Source organism: Zea mays, chromosome 4 (assembly GCF_902167145.1).
Source record: "Zea mays cultivar B73 chromosome 4, Zm-B73-REFERENCE-NAM-5.0, whole genome shotgun sequence".
NCBI classification, from domain to species: Eukaryota; Viridiplantae; Streptophyta; class Magnoliopsida; order Poales; family Poaceae; genus Zea; species Zea mays.
Window position 1 is genome coordinate 245,209,078 of NC_050099.1, and position 20,198 is coordinate 245,229,275.

The 20,198-nt window shown below is 44.8% G+C and overlaps 1 protein-coding gene across 4 annotated transcripts in view; it reads left to right on the forward strand.

Moving 5' to 3' along the window:
• Window positions 1–18,666: 18,666 nt before the first annotated feature.
• LOC100382952 (uncharacterized) overlaps window positions 18,667–20,198 on the forward strand; it is a 55,061-nt gene continuing 53,529 nt past the window's right edge. For all 4 annotated transcript variants that reach the window (XM_023302219.2, XM_023302220.2, XM_023302221.2 and 1 more), the window contains 2 exon segments: window positions 18,667–19,156; window positions 19,765–19,828. In XM_023302219.2, the coding sequence (XP_023157987.1) occupies window positions 18,996–19,156; window positions 19,765–19,828 (225 nt within the window). In that variant the 5' untranslated portion in view covers window positions 18,667–18,995.

The following is a 20,198-nucleotide window of genomic DNA, read 5'->3' on the forward strand; positions in this document are numbered from 1 at the left end:
CTACGATTTCCCCTGAGCAACTTTGTCGTAGAGGTGCTGAAAATGTTTGAAGTCTATCTTCACCAACTTACCCCCGAAGCAATCATAAGGCTGAATATCTTCGTGTGGGTCGTGAGAAGCCAAGGTCTGGAACCTGATGCGAAAAGTTTCTGCAATATACACGAATTATCATACGAGACAAAACCTTGGGGTAAGGAACAATATCACAATAATTTTGGCTGCTACAGCTTCGTTTCTCGGTCTGGGTCAAGCTGTCCCGTGCCAACCTTTTGGAAGAGATGGCCCGGCGACTGGATGACAGAATGGTTTTATGTGAAGAATGACCTGAAAGTACGGGAAGATATCAAAGGTATAATTATGCGCCCTATTTGGCAGAGTTTCGGCCTGCAGAGGCCGAAGGTTGAAATGAATGAAGCTGCTGAAGAATGCCAGAGAGCCTTCGGTGTTATTTGTTCTTTTATTGGAACGAGAGATTTGGTACAAGAGCATATTGCCTTTAGAGTATGGCCGCTCACGGAAAAATGGGAAATGCCGCAAGAAACCATAAAGGAGACTGACGAGGGTGGACTTATCAGGCTGAAGTATACTTTCAAGTTTGGAGATAAATTCGTTGAGCCAGATGATGACTGGTTAAAAAGCATTGAAAATTTAAGTGATGAACTGCTTGGGGCTTACTTGTAACGCCCTGAATTTGGGGGTAGAATTTTTTCTTCTTTTCTCTCACCAAATTCGGGCGTTACTCTTTTCTTTTCTCGTTCCCTCGCTAAACTTTGACCTTTTCCAAAGTTTTAGCGGGGTTCGGCTTGGAATTCCCGTGTTAAGAAAAACCCTAAAATACCTTATGTTGTTTGATGCACCATGCCGAACTATGCATTCTTTGATTGCTTAGGAATGTAAGTGCATTCATCTAAGAAGATCGGATTTCGAAAAGAAGAAAAACCTTTTCTTTCTTTTTCTTTTTCTTTTTTCTTTCTCTCCCTCTTCCTTTTCCCTCCCCCGCGCCGTGGGCCGCGCCCTGGCCGGCTCAGCCGCCCTCGCCCGCGCGCCCCTTTGGGCCCAGTTGGCCCATGCCGCCCCCCTCCCTTTATTTTTCCCAAAACCCCTCTCCCTCCCTCTCATTCTCTCTCTTCCCCCCTGCCCTAGCCGCCGCCCCCCTGCCCTAGCCGCCGCCCCCTGCAGCTCGGCCGCCCGTCCCCGTCCCCGGTGAGGTCCCCCTCCCCCTCTCCTCCCTTCCCTCTCCCCCTCCTCTCCTCCCTCCCCCTCCCCGGCCCAACCGCTGCCCAGCTCGGCCGCCCTTGGCCGGCTCGGCCGCCGCCGCCCCTGCGCGCCCGCTGCCCAGCTCGGCCGCCGCCGCCCCTGCGCGCCCTGCCCCGCCCCCCCCGCCGGTTCGGCCGCCCAGCCCGGCCGCCCCCTGCGCGCCCCAGCTCGGCCGCCCCCCTGCCCCGCGCCCGCGCCCTGCCCAGCCGCCCCTGCCCCAGGTCGGTTCAACCGCCCCCTGGCCGGTTCAACCGCCCCCCCTCTTTTTTTATTTTCATTTTATTTTTATTACTGGTATGTGTTTTATTTTAGGCAGGTTAATCATTGTTCATGTTATTGAAACAGGAAATTTAATTTGGAATTCCGTTACGCTAGTTGATTCATATAATCAATTGTTTATCCAGTTCAATATTGATCAACTAAAAATGACTAGGTTCCCATTAGTGCATATAACTAAATTCTTTTGTTAAAACCAATTGTAACTAATCGTTAGTGCATAAGCTATAACCCCTGCGAGACCTTTTCCCGTTTCTTTCTAACCATAATGAATGCGATATCGAATGTCATACTTGATGCATATTCACTTTATTTGTTCCCTTGTATGATGTACTCTTTGTTTCCCAATTTGAATGGATGAATGTATGTATGCTTGCAATCGCGTAGAGAACGATCCGGTCGAAGAGCCCGAGGAACTCGCAGGAGAAGCCCCTGAGCAGCAGTCGGTTGGTGGAGGCAAGTGTCCTTTGACCTATCTCTGTCCTATTCATTATTTAATTCACCTCCCGCATTACACATTTATACCTAAGGATTGACTAGCTTTTGTTGTCCATGTCCTTGTTTACCTATCTGGGTTGGATTATTATTATTATTAGTTAGCTTTATGCTATTGCTCAACTCTAATCAATGAACATGATGAGATTATCTATGATACGCTGTTTTCCCTTCTCTTATTATGATGTTGTACTTGTGGCTTTAAGGGGGCTCGAGCGGTTTCTCGAGTGCCTCTCCGTAAGGACCTGTTCTATGGATGACCGCCCGGGAAAACAGTGCAACCATGAGGGTAGAATGGGGTGCCCTTAGCTGAATAATTAGAGGATCCGGGATGTAGTTCACTTAGCCGTCGTGCCGTCAATGGGGCTCGGTGTATGCGGCTCGCTCTGCCAAGGTTGATTTGTCCCTTGGGGAGGAGTGCGGTACATTTAGGAAACCTAACGGGTGGCTACAGCCCCGGGAAATCTTTGTAAAGGCTACGTAGTGATGCCCTGCTAGGCCACCTAGGTAGTGGTCAATGGGGAGTAGCTCTCTCCGGGCAGAAAGGGAATCACGGCTTGTGGGTAAAGTGCACAAGCTCTGCAGAGTGTTTGAAAACTGATATATCAGCCGTGCTCGCGGTTATGAGCGGCCAAGGGAGCTCCAGTGATTAGTGGTACTTGATCAGAGACATTGTGGTACAGGTGGCTATGAGAATCGATGGTTTTGGTTATGACTATGGTGCTGGTAAGTGGTATTCTTTCCGTTTGGAAAGGGTACATCGGGTTAATAACTTGGGTAATGCTAAAACTTGGCTTTCTACTAGTAAGTAATAATCTCACCAACTAAAAGCAACTGCTTGACTTATCCCCACATAAAGCTAGTCCACTACAGCCAAACAGGATACTTGCTGAGTATGTTGATGTGTACTCACCCTTGCTCTACACACCAAACCCCTCCCCCCCCATCCCCAGGTTGTCAGCATTGCAACCACTGCTCAGGCGAAGATGAAGCTTTGGAAGGAGACTTCCAGGAGTTCCAAGACTACGACGAGTTCTAGGAGTGGGTTAGCGGCAACCCCCAGTCGGCTGCCTGTGAAGGCCGCAGTTATCTACGTTTCTTTTCCGCACTTTGATTTATTGTAAGAACTATATGGACGTCTCAGACGTATGATGTAATCAACTATTATTCCCTTTTAATACTATTTTGAGCACTGTGTGATGATGTCCATGTTATGTAACTGTTGTGTACGTGAATAACTGATCCTGGCACGTACATGGTTCGCATTCGGTTTGCCTTCTAAAACCGGGTGTGACATTACTCGAAGGCCGAAGATACTGCATTGTCAGCAGCCTTCGGAGGCCGAAAAAAGAAAAGACTGAACCGGGTGTTTGACGCAATCGGGTTCGTCTACCCTGACTATCGCTATCCCATTCGAGGACAGAAAAGAAAAAACACAACCTCTGCGAAAGAAGAAGGTGCAACTGCTCCTAGTGAGCCAGCACCGAAAAGAAAAAGGATAAAGGTCCTCACACATCGGCCACGCTATATTGAACCAGCCTCGGTGCCTGAGTTCGCCGGAGAGACCTCTTCGGCCACCGAAGCTGAAAAGCCACTCAAGCCAACCTTGCTGCCAGAAGTCGCAGAAATGGTCGAAGCGCCAACAAAAACAGAATTGGAAGAACCAAAGATTTTGTTATCAGAAACCAAAGAGATGGCCGAAGCGCCATCGTCAGAAAAAATGGAAGAAGCAAAAGGATCAGCTGAAGGATCAAAAATATCAGAAGTTTTAAGTCCTTCAGCAAATGTTGAGACAACAAAAATCCAAAAGGGGCCAGCGGTGACTCCGAAAAGAAAGAGAATGGTCAATGTGTTAGACGTTCTGGAAACAATTAAGTCTTCAAGCACAACTCCGAAGAAGACTGTTGCAACTTCCGAAGCGAAAACTGAAATTTCTGATACTAAGGCTCCAGAGCAAGAAACTGAAGCTGAAGCTAGGCCCTCAGAGCCCACGAAAGTAAAATCCTTGGATACCGAGGAAGAAAAAATAACGGAACCAATTCTTGTTGAAGAAATCAGTGCTATTGCCCCCGAAGCATCCCCCAAAGTCCTTGATTATATTGTTCGTCATGCTTCGGGGAAAAAATTATCAGAAAAAGAACAGCAAGAGGCCCAGCTTTACGCCCAAAAACTGAAGTATCCAAAGGGGGCGCTAATATTCAACGGTAGTGGAGAAGAAGACTTTTTGTATTGTCTCCCTGACAGCAAGGAGATTTCTGTCTGTCGGGAGATGAGCAAGAGCTTCGGATTCCCAACACTAGAAGACGGGCTCTCGGTGCTGTCGAAAAACGAACTGGCCGACAGCCTGGCATACAATAGCTTAAAGGTGCAAGAAATGAGATCTTTGTATTTTTTCTTGAGACAAAAATTTTTTCGTTTGCTTAAATCTATTGATGCACACACATTTTTCTTTACAGGGCCTTATACTTAGCAATGCCCTCAGGGCCCAAAAAGGTGCCGAGGACGAAGGGTGCGCTATAGCCCTGAGCAACCTTCGTTCCGAAGTAATTGAACTGAGGAACGAAGGTCTCGAAAAAGATAAAATATTACATTCATTGATAAATAGAATAAAAGAAGACGAAGCTACTTTTAAAGGTCAAGCTGAGGCTCAGAAGCGTGAAATTGAAGATCTTCGAAAACAACTGGCCAGAGCCAAAGAGGAATGCATGCTTGAAGAAACGAAGCGAGAACTTAGCGACCAATGGGCAAATCATTTAGAGGGAACTGTTGAAGAGCTTCGTTCGTCCAAGAAAAGATGCTATAATAAATCTATGGAGTGTGTCAAAAAGTTGAAAGCTAGCTTCGCCAGTGTCGGCGCGTTCTCGAGCGAAGAGAACTTTACAAGAGGCAACCCCGAAGGTCCCATCGAATGGATTACTCACGAAGCTGAGGCCTTCGAGGAAATTTTAAATAGCCGCGGAGACATATGTGCTTTCTCGGGTGCCAGGGGAATTGCCACCATCTTGGAGAAAAAGGGCTATGAGCATGTAAAGATTTTAGCGCAATCCGAAGCTACCTTGTCCTTCGAAGATGCAAGAGATCCTTCAGCCGAAGCTAGCATGATTGGTGGAAAAATTTTCACCGATGTCTGGGATAATGGTGGCCGAGAAATGGCCCGAGAAATTATCCAAAAAAGCGAAAAGGGCATTCACGATGCTAGAGAAGTAACTGAGGCTGCTGAAAAAAGCGCAGAGCCCGAAGGGCAAATAGGTATTAACTAATGGTTTTTATTGTGTTGTAATTTTTGGTTTTAAACTTCGTTCGCAATTTGTAATAGCAATGTAGTCGTATCCTGTCCTCCTTCAGATCCTACTAAAGCGTCTCCGGGCCCTCACCCGAAAGGAGATGACGAAATTAAAAAGATGGCTGAAGCTATCATGGATGAAGTTGTTGATCGGCTTCTGAACGAAGCTGCGGAAGTTGTTCTGAGAGAAGATTAAGTACTATTGTAAAAACTTCTGAAATGTAACATGTGTAACATCTTGTAGCCCTGAATATAATATACCTGTTTTTATTGTTCAATTCTTTACGATGCATGAAATTATACGTACCGTTTTTGAGTCTTTGACGAAAAAACACCTTCCCTTCTTTTCATGCTTCGTGAAGAAGAATTTTTATTTATCACAACAATATCCATAGTGTTCTGATGAATAATATCCAAGCTTTTTGAAGATATTTTCCGAAGCTACACTTCCGAAGATCAATAGTGTATCTCCTTACGACTTAGCATGATTTTCTCCTATTTCAAAACATTCTTCTGAAGATCAATATTGTGTCCTCTTCTTGTGCCATATGCAGCATGATGTATGATGCTTATGCTATGTGAAATGATGTAATGATGTTATGCTATGTAAGATGGTATTTATTCCGAAGACACAAGCACATCCCTGCGATAAAACACACAATCTTTTTGAATCAGCGTTGACTTTTTGCTATAAGCCTCCCTTAGGAGCTTCTTCGCCTTTTACTTCAGCGGAATCAGCGTTTATTTTTCGTTGTAAGCCTCCCTTAGGAGCTTCTTCGCCTTTTACTTTCAGCGGTATTCGCGTTGACTTTTCGCGCTTCGCCTTTTACTTTAGGCGGTATCAGCGTTGACTTTTCGCTGTAAGCTCTGCATTCCCTTTGGAACGACTTTGGAGCAGAAAACTTACACTGCGCTCCCTTTGGAGCGGCTTTTTATGACTTCAGCAAACTTACTCTGCGTTCCTTAGAACGACTTTTTGTTGCTTCGAAGAATTTTTGATAATTCGAAGGTCCTCCTTGTTATCGCAAATCTTTAAGCTTTAACAACTTAAGCCTGTGGAGAAAGTATATTTTCCTTGTGGCAAACAACAAAACTATTACATGAAATCTAAAAAATGTCCTTTATTACACAGAAAATAAAACTGAATGAAAAAAGACTGCTATTAAGGTAGGATATTTGTCAATAGATGTGCTTTGACTCTGGCACAGTGCTGTTGACTGTGCGAGCTTCGGACTGTTCTCTGAAGTCCCTTTGGTGTGGAACATATTGGCTCCCTTCTGGCTGTTGGCCTTGTTGCAGCGGTGGTGGAGGCGGAGGCTGTTGCCAGGAAGCTTGAGGTTGACTCGCCGAAGCAACAGAAACTGCAGGGTGGTTGCCTACATATTCTGGGATGTAAGGCGAATGATACGAAGCAGTGTGCATGACCTGCTTCGGCTGAGCCTGTTGTGCTGCAGCTTCGGCTATTTCCTTTTGCTTCTGGATAGTAACATGGCACATCCTGGTGGTATGGCCTTTGTTCTCACCACAGAACAAGCAAAAAATTCTTCTTGGTTGGTCTCCAAATCTTCCGCCGAAGCCCCTGGCGCCTCTGCCTCTCGGTGCTGGTGGTCGGAAGGAGCCTTGCTGTTGCCCCGAAGCCTGTGAGGAGCACTGTGGCCTTTGCTGCTGGCTCCCCCTATCATCATTTTGAGCAGAGTTGTGAATTGACCTAACGTGCCTCGGATAGAACCTCCCTCCGAAGCCCCTGGTCATTTCAGAAAACCTGAAAGCCTCCTCCCTTCTTTGATGAAAATCATTATCGGCCCGAATATACTCGTCCATCTTCTGGAGCAGCTTCTCCAAAGTTTGAGGAGGCTTCCTAGCAAAGTACTGAGCTAAAGGTCCTGGCCGAAGCCCCTTGATCATGGCCTCAATAACAATTTCGTTGGGCACTGTTGGTGCCTGTGCCCTCAAACGCAAGAACCTCCGGACGTACGCCTGAAGGTATTCTTCGTGATCCTGGGTGCACTGGAATAGAGCTTGAGCAGTGACCGACTTCGTCTGAAACCCTTGAAAGCTGGTTAACAACAAATCCTTCAGCTTTTGCCATGAAGTGATCGTTCCTGGTCGAAGGGAGGAATACCAGGTTTGAGCAACACTCCTGACAGCCATAACAAAAGATTTGGCCATGACTGCAGCATTGCCACCATACGAAGATACTGTTGCTTCGTAGCTGCTTCGGGTCTGAGTGGCCATCGAATATGGGAAGCTGAGGCGGCTTGTATGACGGAGGCCAAGGTGTAGCCTGCAGCTCAGCGGACAGAGGAGAAGCATCATCAAAAACAAAATTCCCATGATGGAAATTGTCATACCAGTCATCTTCGTTGAGGAAACCCTCCTGATGAAGGTCTTGGTGCTGAGGCCTTCGGTGTTGCTCATCCTGAGTAAGATGACGAACCTCTTCAGAGGCTTCGTCTATCTGCCTTTGCAGTTCAGCTAGCCTGGCCATCTTTTCCTTCTTCCTCTGCACCTGTTGATGAAGCATCTCCATGTCTCTGATTTCTTGGTCTATCTCATCCTCTAGCGGTGTCGGGCTAACATCCTTCCTTTTCTGGCTTCGGGCCTCCCAAAGGGAGACAGTCTCCTGATTGTGGTCCAGTGGTTGCAGAGCTGCAGCCCCAGTTGCTGAAGCTTTCTTCGGCGCCATAGCGAAGGTTTATGATCGCCGAAGGTGTTCAAAACTCAAAGAGTGGAAGTGAGTTCACCGGAGGTGGGCGCCAATGTTGGGGACTTGTTCTCAAATGCTATGAGTTAAGAACAAGGCAACACAGAAAATGTTAATCGGTAAAGTCCTTCGTCCTTCGAAGCATTATTTCCCTTAGGATATAATGATTTTCGGACGAAGGTTATGAAGGACGTACCTTCATAAATACAGCATACGATGACGAAGAATGAATCATAAGGAATATGAAGGATAACATGGACAATTATATATTATTATCAACTTATTTTTTACATTATTATTATGAAGAAGCAGAAATGACATCGAATTACAAATGTACTTACAGCTTGGAAGGAGATGAAAGTACAGGTGCGACGCAAAAGCAAATGCCCAATCAACGTGAACAGTACGGGGATACTGTTCACCTATTTATAGGCACGAGACACAGCCCATACAAAATTACATTCATGCCCTTTACATTTGGTAATAATTCTATAGTAATCCACCGAGGTCTGAATGGCCTTTTCATCTTTAAGTCGGTTTCATTTTCTGCTACCACGCCGAAGCTTTCCCGCTCACATCGGCGCTGTATCAACCTTCGTATTATTTTGGGCTTCTCCTACTGTGATACCGACTCGAGTCCGAAGATACCTGTTCACACATTATACTCCAGAAATACTGTTAAATCATGTTTTTGAGGACCTTCGTAAGCCGAAGGCCCCCAACACTTTTCTAAGAGTCTATTCTTTTCATTTAAAGCATCAATCAATTCATTGATTTTATTTACTTTAGTTCTATCTAAACCTTTAAATAAGCTTGTATAATCTACTTTATCATCACTAGAGTCATCATCACTTGAAGTAGTATACTTGGGGGGTATCTTGAGCGCTTACCTTTTTCTCCTTTGCCATGAGGCAAGTATGGCGTTCGCTGGGGAAGAGTGTCAATTTGTTGAAGGCTGAGGCAGCGAGTCCTTCGTCGTCGGAGTCGGAAGTAGAGTAGTCCGAATCCCATTCTTTGCCAAGGTGCACCTCGTCCTTCGCCTTCTTGTAGGCCTTCTTCTTCTCCCTCTTCCCGCTCTTTTCTTGTTCCTGGTCATTAGTATTATCAGGACAATGTGCTATAAAATGACTTGTCTTACCACATTTGAAGCAGGAGTGCTTTCCCCTTGCTTTACTCTTGTTGTGGTACTCCTTGTGTCCTTTCAATGTCGTCTTCAAGCGCTTGATTATGAGAGCCATCTCATCTTCGTTTAGCCCGACCGCCTCAATTTGTGCCACCTTGCTTGGTAGCGTTTCCCTGCTGATGGTTGCCTTGAGGGCAACAGTTTGAGGCTCGTGGACGGGGAGTGGACCGTTTAGAGCGTCGTCCACATATCGGGCCTCCTTCACCATCATGCGCCCACTCACGAACTTTCCAAGAATCTCTTCGAGCGTCATCTTGGTGTACCTGGGATTCTCACGAATTAGGTTAACAAGATGGGGGTCAATTACCGTGAATGACCTTAGCATAAGTCGGACGACGTCGTGGTCCGTCCATCTTGTGCTCCCATAACTCCTAATCTTGTTGACCAGGGTCTTGAGCCTATTGTATGATTGTGTTGGCTCTTCTCCCCTGATCATGGCGAATCTTCCCAGCTCGCCTTCCACCAACTCCATTTTGGTGATCATGGTGGTGTCGTTTACCTCATGTGAAATCTTGAGGGTGTCCCATATTTGATTGGCGTTGTCCAAGCCGCTCACCTTGTTGTATTCATCTCTGCACAATGATGCTAACAAAATAGTGGTAGCTTGTGCATTCTTATGAATTTGTTCGTTAATGAAGACAGAGTTATCCGTACTATCAAATTGCATTCCATTCTCAACTATCTCCCAAATATTAGGATGGAGAGAAAAAAGGTGACTACACATTTTGTGACTCCAAAAAGCGTACTCCTCTCCATCAAAGTGTGGAGATTTACCAAGAGGAATAGAAAGCAAATGGGTATTGGAATTATAAGGAATACGAGAATAATCAAATGAAAAAAATTGAGTTAACCGGTTTCTTTTTCTCGTCGTAGTCGTCGTCTCTTGGGGAAGAAGAAGACTCGTCGCTGTCGTAGTAGACGATCTTCTTGATGCGCCTCTTCTTCTTCCCGTCCTTCTTCTTATGACACGAGCCAGAGTCAGTGGGCTTGTCGTCCCTCGGCTCGTTGAAGATGGACTCCTTCTCCTTATCGTTGACCACCATCCCCTTCCCTTAGGATCCATCTCTTCGGGCGGTTAGTCCCTTTCGTGAAGAGAACGACTCTGATACCAATTGAGAGAACCTAGAGGGGGGTGAATAGGTGATCCTGTAAAATTCAACAACTAATAGCCACAAAATTTGGTTAAGTGTTAGTATGGCTAAGCAGCGAGCTCTTGCGAACACAAGTATCACAGAATAACAATCACAAAAGACACGCGAGTTTATCCCATGGTTCGGCAAGTATAACACTTGCCTACCTCCACGTTGTGGCGTCCCAATGGACAAGGGTTGCACTCAACCCCTTTCAAGTGATCCAATGATCAACTTGAATACCACGACTTTTCTTTGCTTATCTCTTTTCCCGTTCGCGAGGACTTTCCACAAGTTGGATTCTCTCGCCCTTACAATAAAGATCACGGTGAAAGCACAAGAGTAAGGATGGGAAGCAACACACACAAATCCGCAGCAATACACACGCACACAAGCCAAGACTTGAGCTCAAAATGAAGCACAACTAGTTCACTATAAGAACGGAGTTCAATCACTAACACAGTCGATCAAGTGCGCGGAGACAGAGTGTGGAAGACTTAGAATGGTCAAAGTATGCTTGGGTGACTCCTCCATGCGCCTAGGGGTCCCTTTTATAGCCCCAAGGCAGCTAGGAGCCGTTGGAGGCATTCTTGGAAGGCAAATCTTGCCTTCTGTCGGGTGGCGCACCAAACAGTCCGGTGCGCCACCGAACAGTCCGGTGCACGATCTCCTTCCTTTTTTGGCGCATCCGACCGTTGCAGATTTTGTGACAGTTGGCGCACCGAACACTGTCTAGTGCACACCGGACAGTCCGGTGCCCCTGCCGACCGTTGGAGCGGGCCACGCGTCGCCCGCGGATTTGGCGATCGACCGTTGCGCTAGCGGCCGTTGGCTCACCGGACAGTCCGGTGCACCACCGGTCAGTCCGGTGAATTATAGCCGTACGCCGCCAATTTCTGTCGAGAGCGGCTAGTTCGCCGGAAGCCAGCCTGGCGCACCGAACACTGTCCGGTGCACCACCGGACAGTCCGGTGTGCCAGACCGAACAGAGTCTTGGCTGCTCCAACCAAGTCCTTTTCTTCTTCTCTTTTATCTGATTCTAGCACTTAGACAGAATACATCAGTACCCAAATCAATGTACTAAGTCTAGAAACGTACCTTGTTAACTGATTTGCACTTCTTCAATCTTTGACACAATTTAACACTTAGAGAGAATGTGTTGGGCACTTAATCACCAAAACAATATAGAAATGGTCCAAGGTCACATTTCCCTTTCATCTTGTGAGGGGTCTAAGTGACCCGTTGATTAAGGAGAAAGATCACTCGGTCTAAGTGATCGTTTGAGAGAGGGAAAGGGTTGAAAGAGACCCGATCTTTATGACCACCTCAGCGGGGACTAGGCCTTCGAGGACCGAACCTCGGTAAAACATATCACCGTGTCATCCGCTTAATTTGCTTATGATTTGTTTTTGCCCTCTTTTCGGACTCAGTTTTATTTTTAACGCTAACCCCGGCTTGTAGTTGTGCTTAAAGTTTATAAATTTCAGATTTACCTATTCACCCCCCTCTAGGCGACTTTCAGTTGGTATTCGCTCTGGTCGTCTGAGCTCTCTAGTCGTGCTCTTTAAGTCGACTCGGACGACATGCAAGGACGGCGGAAGACACATGCGTCATCATTACTCCTTCTGCGTCGCGTCGACCCCTAACCTTCGTAGCCTGAGCCTAAGTGATTCTCGTTGTATTGCATGCCCTATAGATCGCCAGGGGACTCAGACCTAGGCTCAGTAGGCCATGAGTGAGTCACGAGTCTATGGCTTCGCAGTTCATGGGTGGGCTCTTGGTTTGGGTCCGCAGGTCATGAGTGGAGTGACGACCAACCTTCTGTCATGGCTTGGTACCAGGCGTATTTAATAAGGTCAACCATTTATGCGGGGACAGACCTTGGACCGGGTGCAAAATCTACTCGAGTGACTAAATCTCGGTTCGCATGACCCCCCTTAACTTCGCCTCGCCCGACCACTAGGCTCGATGCCTTGGGGGTGAGTACTTCTGGGGCGGACTCTTCATCCATCCCCCTTTGACTCGTGGGCCCTAGGAGCCTGGGGATCTGATCCCCAACACTTAGCATTAGACTTTTCCTTTCTATACCTTACACTACACTTATTTCCTACACACTTGTTGAGCTCCCATCGCAAGTGAGCTCACCCTTGCCATATTTATTGTTTAGATCAAGAACAAGTACCGTCAGAAGAGGGTTATTATGATGAGTTTAATGATTTCTAGGACATTGTCTCCCAGTCAACTACACATATAGAGAAGTTATCTTTGTTTAGTTTATTATATATAGTTATTTATGTAAAGATAAATTATTTGTGTACTAAAGGCTATGACACTAGTATAAGTACATCGTCATCATATGTGTCAAATTTGATTTTATCATACACATAAGATGCATCTGGATTTATCCTTAAAATAGTGTGTGGCACAGACAGAAGCTATTGATATTGATCCATCTCCTATAGGACAAGGATTCCAAATTTGCTTTTCAACTCTCATAACCTTCTCCAATCAACCGAAGTTAACTAGAGCCAACATCAACAACTCTATAGTTGGATCAATGGAATTCTCTGAGATACCGACCAAGAGGTACTCTCTAAGCCTCAAAATATTTCTACCAACTCTATAAATGTAATCAAGGGTCCCAACATCAATCTCTCCTCTTCAAAACTAGAATTCATTCCAAAATGTAGCATTTTGTTGGATTGTCCAATGTTTTGACGAACCAATAGTGTCGGGGATCGAATCCCCGACCCCCAAGGGACCACGAATCAGAGGAGGAATGGGGAGAGACTCGCTCGGGTAAGTCCACCCCTTGATGACACCCACACGGTGAGTCTGGGGTCGAGCGAGGCGAAGCCAAGCAAGGGGACTAGAGACGAACCGCAGAGAATCACTCGAGTGGATTCTGCGTGAGACAACGGACTGCTCACGCCATCAAATACGTGTGTACCGCATTAACTGTGTCTGGCACTGAGCCACAACGTGGGAAGGAGACAGTCCTCCTCCCACTCATGCATATGAGTCATAGACCCGAGTCGCCCTGAGTCCCACTTATGACCTACAAACCCTAGGCCTGAGTCCTCATACACCCTAAAAAGCACGCAAGACGATGAAGAAGAACTAGAAGGTCAGACTATGAAGACCAAGGGTCGGTGCGGGAAGAGGCAGATAGGAGGAGTAACGATGATGCTTGGACTCCCGTTGATGGCATGCTTCCTCGCCAGACTTAAAGGAGCGTGACTAGAGATTTACTCGAGTACGAATATCAGCGCAAGACAAGGCTTTCACTAGAGGTGAACAACTCTATTTTACCTAGCACAACGGTCCCTTCTAAAAGAAGCCATCTATAACCGACTCCCTCTTTGGTCTATAAAAGGAGGAGGGTCGGTCCAACGAGAGAGCAAGCGAGTGGAGGATACATATATCATCCAGTCAAACCACACATAGAGACTTGAGACCCTTCCCTCTCTCACTCGCTTCTAACAAGTACTACGAGCAACTAGGTGTCGGTAGTGCGAGCCACCGAAGACTGAAAGTAGGGACGTTCTGTCTAAATCAATATAAAGTTTGCGTTCAGTGAGCACACCTTCTGGATCCAAAACACACATACACAATTTTATTCGTTGGTGCTAGTTCGAAACACCGACAAACAACTAGATCACTTGGTCATCTGAATCACTTTGAATGAGCTATATCTCTCAACCTCTCATTGGCCCACATGTTAGCATGAATTAGTGATAACTCCATCTACTGGTTCAACTATCCCACTCACTCCTTCCTTCATACACTCACTCGCTCTCTCTCTCAAAGTGAAGAAACACGAATAGAAAGAAAAGAAGGAACGATAATATCACCATGTGTTTATCTGTGTGTTTTGATATTTTTTCATGATGCGATACTCGAGGAAGGTTAGACATAGTATTTCCTTATTATTAAAGCATGACAGAAATGACCTATGTGAGGCTATCAACGTCGCCAGAAATTCTTCACACCGCTGGATTATGAATCAATGGCTTCTATTCATCACTGTATCGATGGCGTGTGGAATATGTCTCTTCTCGCTCCTTCCGCTTCTCGAGACTTTCGTGGTTGGCCCATGCAGTGCATGCCTCTCCTCGCTCCCTCCACCTCGTCTCTCTCCGAGTCCCTTTGTCACTCTGCCAGCTGCTTCACCTTCTGCCGTTTTGATCGTCCACTTCACTTCAGCACAGTCACGTCGTCTACTGTTGCCTTCATCGTCTGCTCCAGTGTTTGATGATATCCATCGTTTTCTTCGTCGGCTCCACTTCCTCGTCGAGTTGCTGCTTCTTTCGTTGGGGTTTCTAAGTTCCTCTTACTTCCTTATATATTTACATATTTTAATCTTCCCTGCACTTCAATGTGAGATGTGGAAAGGCCCTTAGTGTTTTACAATTTTGTTTCCTTGAAAATATAGGGAACCTCATTGCATTCTTTCTGGATCGATGGATTCCGTGGCCCGTAAATCCATGCTCTTCAATTTACACCCTCCGTCTTCATCTGCAACCTGCTTCGTCTACCGCTGTTTTCGTTAGGCTACGAAAAAGGTTTGTTTTCTTTGTCCCTGATGCTTTGTGCTTCTACCAGATCTAGTTCCTTCAACTAGATTTGTCAGTCGCTTCATGCGATTTGCACCTTAGATTTTTGGATTCATTCATCGCCTTAAACTACAACTGTTTTTCGTCTCCGTCTTCTAGTGTCTTCGGCGTAAAAGGTTAATCGCCCCGCCTCCAGCAAAATGACTTCATTTTTCCCCGTCTTTTGTTACGGTTAGTGCTCTTTGCTGGTGACTCCCTTGTGTCCGTTATCCAAGCTACGATTTCTTCCCCAAATTTAAGGTTTAGAGTTTATGTTACAAATAAAAAAAGGAAGGAAACCAAGGAAAAAATCCTCACTATTACTTGTTGTTCGATTTAATCCCTGGTTCTTGTACTTCGAGCCTTGAATTTGTTTGGTTTCTCCCCTAAATTTGAAGTTCAAGATTAATGTTATAGCAAAGGAAAAAGTAAGGAAAGCAAGACAAAAAAATCCTCCCTGTGACTTGGTGTTTAGGAAAAAAACCCTCACTATTACTTGATGTTCGATTTAATCCTTGGTTCTTGTACTTCAAGCCTTGAATCTGTTCGATTTCTCCCCCAAATTTGAGGTTCGGGATTAATGTTACAGGAAAAAGTAAGGAAAGCAAGACAAAAAAAATCCTCCCTATTACTTGGTGTTTGATTTAATCCCTGGTTCTTGTAGTTCAAACCTTGAATCGGTTCGTCTTATTTTGTGTCCTCCTTTTCCTTTTTTGGTCCCCTGCACATGCTTCACATGATCTGTTACAAATTCGTGGTTGGTCAATCCGTTGTTCGCCACATTTTTTTAAAACTTCTTTACCTTGAAGAGTCCTTTTCTGTCCTATTTTATTTGGTTTTACCCACACTAGTTTAAGTTCCCTGCTTTTCCTCGGTTCCTGTTTTCAATCCCACTCGATTATGCCCAACTTAGTTTGAATTCACAGCTGTTTTCAATATGGTAAGGAAATGTTTGTTACTTATTAGATTGTAGCCACATTTTCGCCCACATGCTCTCGCTTCCAGATTTTGACCCTTTTCCACGGTTTTCAACACGGTAAGGAAATGTTTGCTACTTATTCCCTGGTGTCCATTATCCAAAGTATGGTTTCTAGGCCAAATTTAAGGATTAGTGTTTATATTACAGAAAAGGACATAGGAAAGAAACGAGTAAAAAAGAAGGAACCAAATCCTTTCAGTTACTTGCTGTTTGATTTACTACCATGTCCTTCTATTCCACATTTAGGATCTGTTGTTCTTTTTTTCCACAGCCCCCCCCGGAATATGTCTCACTGGAACTTTTACAAATTTGGGTTTAGGGTTTATGGTACAGAAAAGGTATGTTTTTTACACCATCAAGCTATTGATTCTTTGTCACTTTAAATTGCTATTGATGTGTAAAAAAGAGTTGATTATATGTTCTACATAAATTGCTAGAATCCTTTGTGGCTACAAAAGAATTGAATCAATTGATTATATGTTCGTTGACGAGGTAAACTAAAATTAGTTTTAAGCTGCTTCCATTCACACTGGTTGTCCGCTACATGGCGAGTAGTGATTTTACAGTTACCTTTCTTGAACTAAGTTTAAATGCTCCACGTCTTATAGGTACTGTTTGTTTCTGCTCTTTTATCGAAGCACGTGGAGTGATACCTCTGCACCTCAGTGGCTTTGTCGGCGAGGCTTCGTTGCTGAGGTAATTAGCATTAGTTTCCTTCGTGCTGGTTGTTCACTAATAGACTAATGTTTGATGTCCTGTTCGGCCCTAGGATTCTTACCAATGCGTCTATGTGTTCCACCAACAATCTAATTAGCACATACTTAAATCTACCATCTATCCACACATTGGATATATACTGCATTATGCATGCTTGCTAGTTTAAAGTGTGATTTCGTGTACAAAATACAGTACAAAGCTTCTTATTTAAAAATATTTGTAACTTTAACAAATCAACTCTTAGATATACAACCTAATGAAATGTATTCATAGGCTCGATGCGTTCTAGCATATTCCGATGTGCCACGCAGTGCGAAGGTAAATTCAGTGTACTTACATGCTTAACTTCTATATATACTAATGAAGATAGATATCTGTATACTGTTAATGCCTCTGCAACAAATGGTAAAAACATGTTTTCCAAGTTAAACACCTACAAATTCCTCGGTACAAAAGTGCTCTCCCACTTTGGACTACCGTAGTAAGATAGCAATGTTTATCTTATCGTTCACAAGTCGTCCACAAAGACATGGATCAGCTGACCAAGCTCGAACTACCATCACCTCCAAAAAAGTAAGTGTTACAAGATATCACTTAGAAAATGAGAACAATGTCTACCCGTCAATTTCACAGCTGCAACTTCTATTCCATACTGATACAATAATAATGCATACAGGATGAAGCATACCCAACTTAACAAAGAGCTGCCGTATTCTATGGGTTCAAAAAATGAAGACTGCTACCCCACCATGAAGCACTCGAAGGTATAACACCGTCTACAATCCTTTGCATACTATCCTCATGTTTTCCTCTTATTCTCCTTTGCACCTGTTACATATTTAACACACTTTTAGCATAAATAATCTTACTCCTTTTCTCATGTATGTACAAGTATTGGTTTTTTTGCAAGCATTAGAAGAGCTCCATCACTTTTTAATATAAAAGCCTTTTGTGTACATATGAACCCACTGTTGGAACATTTCTAAAACTGTATTGACTTATGCAACCTCTAGAAACACACTATTACTGCATATTGAGTACGCTACTTAAATGCTACTTACTATATATTGTAATTTCATTTGACACTACAACTGTGGTTAGCAACCAAATTCAGCTATAAATTTCGTAAGCATGTGGCGCCTTTTGCTTACGTCATAGCATGTTTCCATATGCTTATTTGCTTCATAACAACTCTTATACATGTTCATGTACACTTTCTTTACATTAAACCATGTTAATGGACCCAGCACGCGCGCAAGTGCGCGCAAAATACACTAGTACCTCATGGTAGTGTACAAGAATGATCAGCTAAGTAAGTCATCTAACTTATGATCTATTTGGTTCGGCTGTGGATTTCTAAAAATCTAATTATAGATGTGAGACGTGAGAAAGTTGTTGTGACCGTATGATTTTAGAAAAATTAAAAGATATTTGGTTGAATAAGTATCAACCGTAGATTTTGTAAGAGCATAATAGCGTGAAAACATGTATGACAAAAATCTTGTTTTGTATAAACATCAAACCTTTTATCTATAGGATATAGGTTTATCTTTACCAATGTGGTGGAAGCACATACAAACAGAAGTCGTATTCAAGAAACTTACAATTACTGGTTGTTCTTGGCATCATTGGTAAATAACGAACTAAAAAAGTTTTTTCTTAAAAAGGCTCAATCGAACTAATTTCTTTATCATGTAAATATAACTTAAAACAAAATAGTAACAATTCGATACCTATGAATTTAACACTAGCATGGGCATGAGCATTCCGTTTCAAATCAAAACATGAAAATTGGCTATCCGTATCGGCTTAAGGCTGAGTTCGGGGCTTCTGGCGAAAGAGCACAAAAGAGCACAAAAACATGAAAACGGATCAGCTGGGTCAACTCTGAGTTAAGACAAGGATTATCAGGTTTCTCAAGGCTTTCAGCGCAAAAGAGCACAAAAAGCATGCCGGCGAGCCCTAACGGTATTTTGTCACAAAAGCCCCTATAAACAGTTTAGTTATTTTGTAATTTCCTCCCTCAACTCTCTCCTATACCGAGAAACAACCCCTGACCATTGCTTCCCTTCTTTCCAGAAGAACTCCGGAGTCCGGATCTCTCCCCTCGCACTCCTCGATCTGACTGTTCAAGAAAAAAAACCCCTTGATCGGAAGAAAACCGACCGGGAACATTTTATCCTGTCCTGTTGCAATTCCCCTCACGCGATCTCGCCGTGTCCACTTCTATCACTACCTGGCCACCTGGGGATCGGGTTGGGCTGGATTGGATTTCCGAACCGAATCCTGCGGGCTCGCCTCGCGTCGCCGTCCTCTTCGCCGCGGAGGTGATGCGCTGTTGCCGCCGCCGCCGCCGCTAGCGCCGGATCGGGGGCGATGAACATCGTCAAGGGCGTCGCCGATCTCCTCCGCAAGTCGACGCCCGCCTCGCCGGGGGCCGGCGCCGGCGGGGGCGGCGGAGGCGGAGACCGAGGAGGCGTCGGGTCCCCATCCGCCGACAGGCTCGCCGCCCCGCCATCCCCAAGGGTCCGCTTCAGGTAACTGCGCCTGCCTCGCCTGCCGTGCGCAATGCGACTTGCTTGTTCAACCCTGGTGCTGGTGTCCGCCATTTGCTAGCGAGTGAGCTCGAGCTCGCTGATGATTTTCTTCTTCGCTTCTGTGCTTTGCCACATTTGAGCTGTCGTTGGTGGTTTTTGAAGCATACCGGTATTAACTCGTGCTGATGGATAGCTGCGATGAAATTAGATGGATGTGTTGAAGCTTAACTGGTTAAGCTGTAGCGGTATAATGCTGTTGTGGTGTCTAGTTTCCTTGTCATACTTTTCTATGCCAGTGTGGCTGACAGTTAAACAGATGATGAAGGGTAAAAGTATCTTTTCTAGCGTGTAATGGAGGGAGGGTGCGATGAATCAGGCAATCCTATGGCCGAGTGGGTTACCCTGGCTGTTATACCTACGCACACCAATGCTTCTGTTATGTTGATTTTGGACTAGATACCAACAAGTTCTGTCAATATGTTGCGTGTCCATGTTTTTCCTCTAGGGTTACATCCTGGTGAACTGGACTTTCAGTGCTCCTTGTACTCACAACACAATCTGATATGCTTATGTCTCTTCTCTCTCAATCATGTGTCTTTTGATTCCAGTGACAATGGTGAGGAAGGAGTCCTTAATGCGCTTTGGCACAAGTATGAGAGTGGCATTGACAAGGTACCTGGCTGACAATGTTGGTTTGCCTTCATGGACCTTTCCTTGGATTATCTCAGATGTAATTGAATAATCGTTTGATAACTAGTACCTATTGCATCACATGCATCCTAGCATTAAAGCTCTCAGCAGGTGTGTCCTGATTTCAGTGTAACACTTATGACAATCAGTCAATGTGTTTTGTCCTATCTTTCAACAGTTCCCATGAGATAACTTGGTTAACTGAGTAATTTGACTAGCTTTCTCACCTGGTATCCTGTATGAGGACAGGAGGGAAAAAAATCCAAGACCATGAACAGTATTAATTTATCTGTAGATCATATAGCTTAGTTTAAAGATTGAACTACAAGGATGGAACTATAAGGATTTTTCG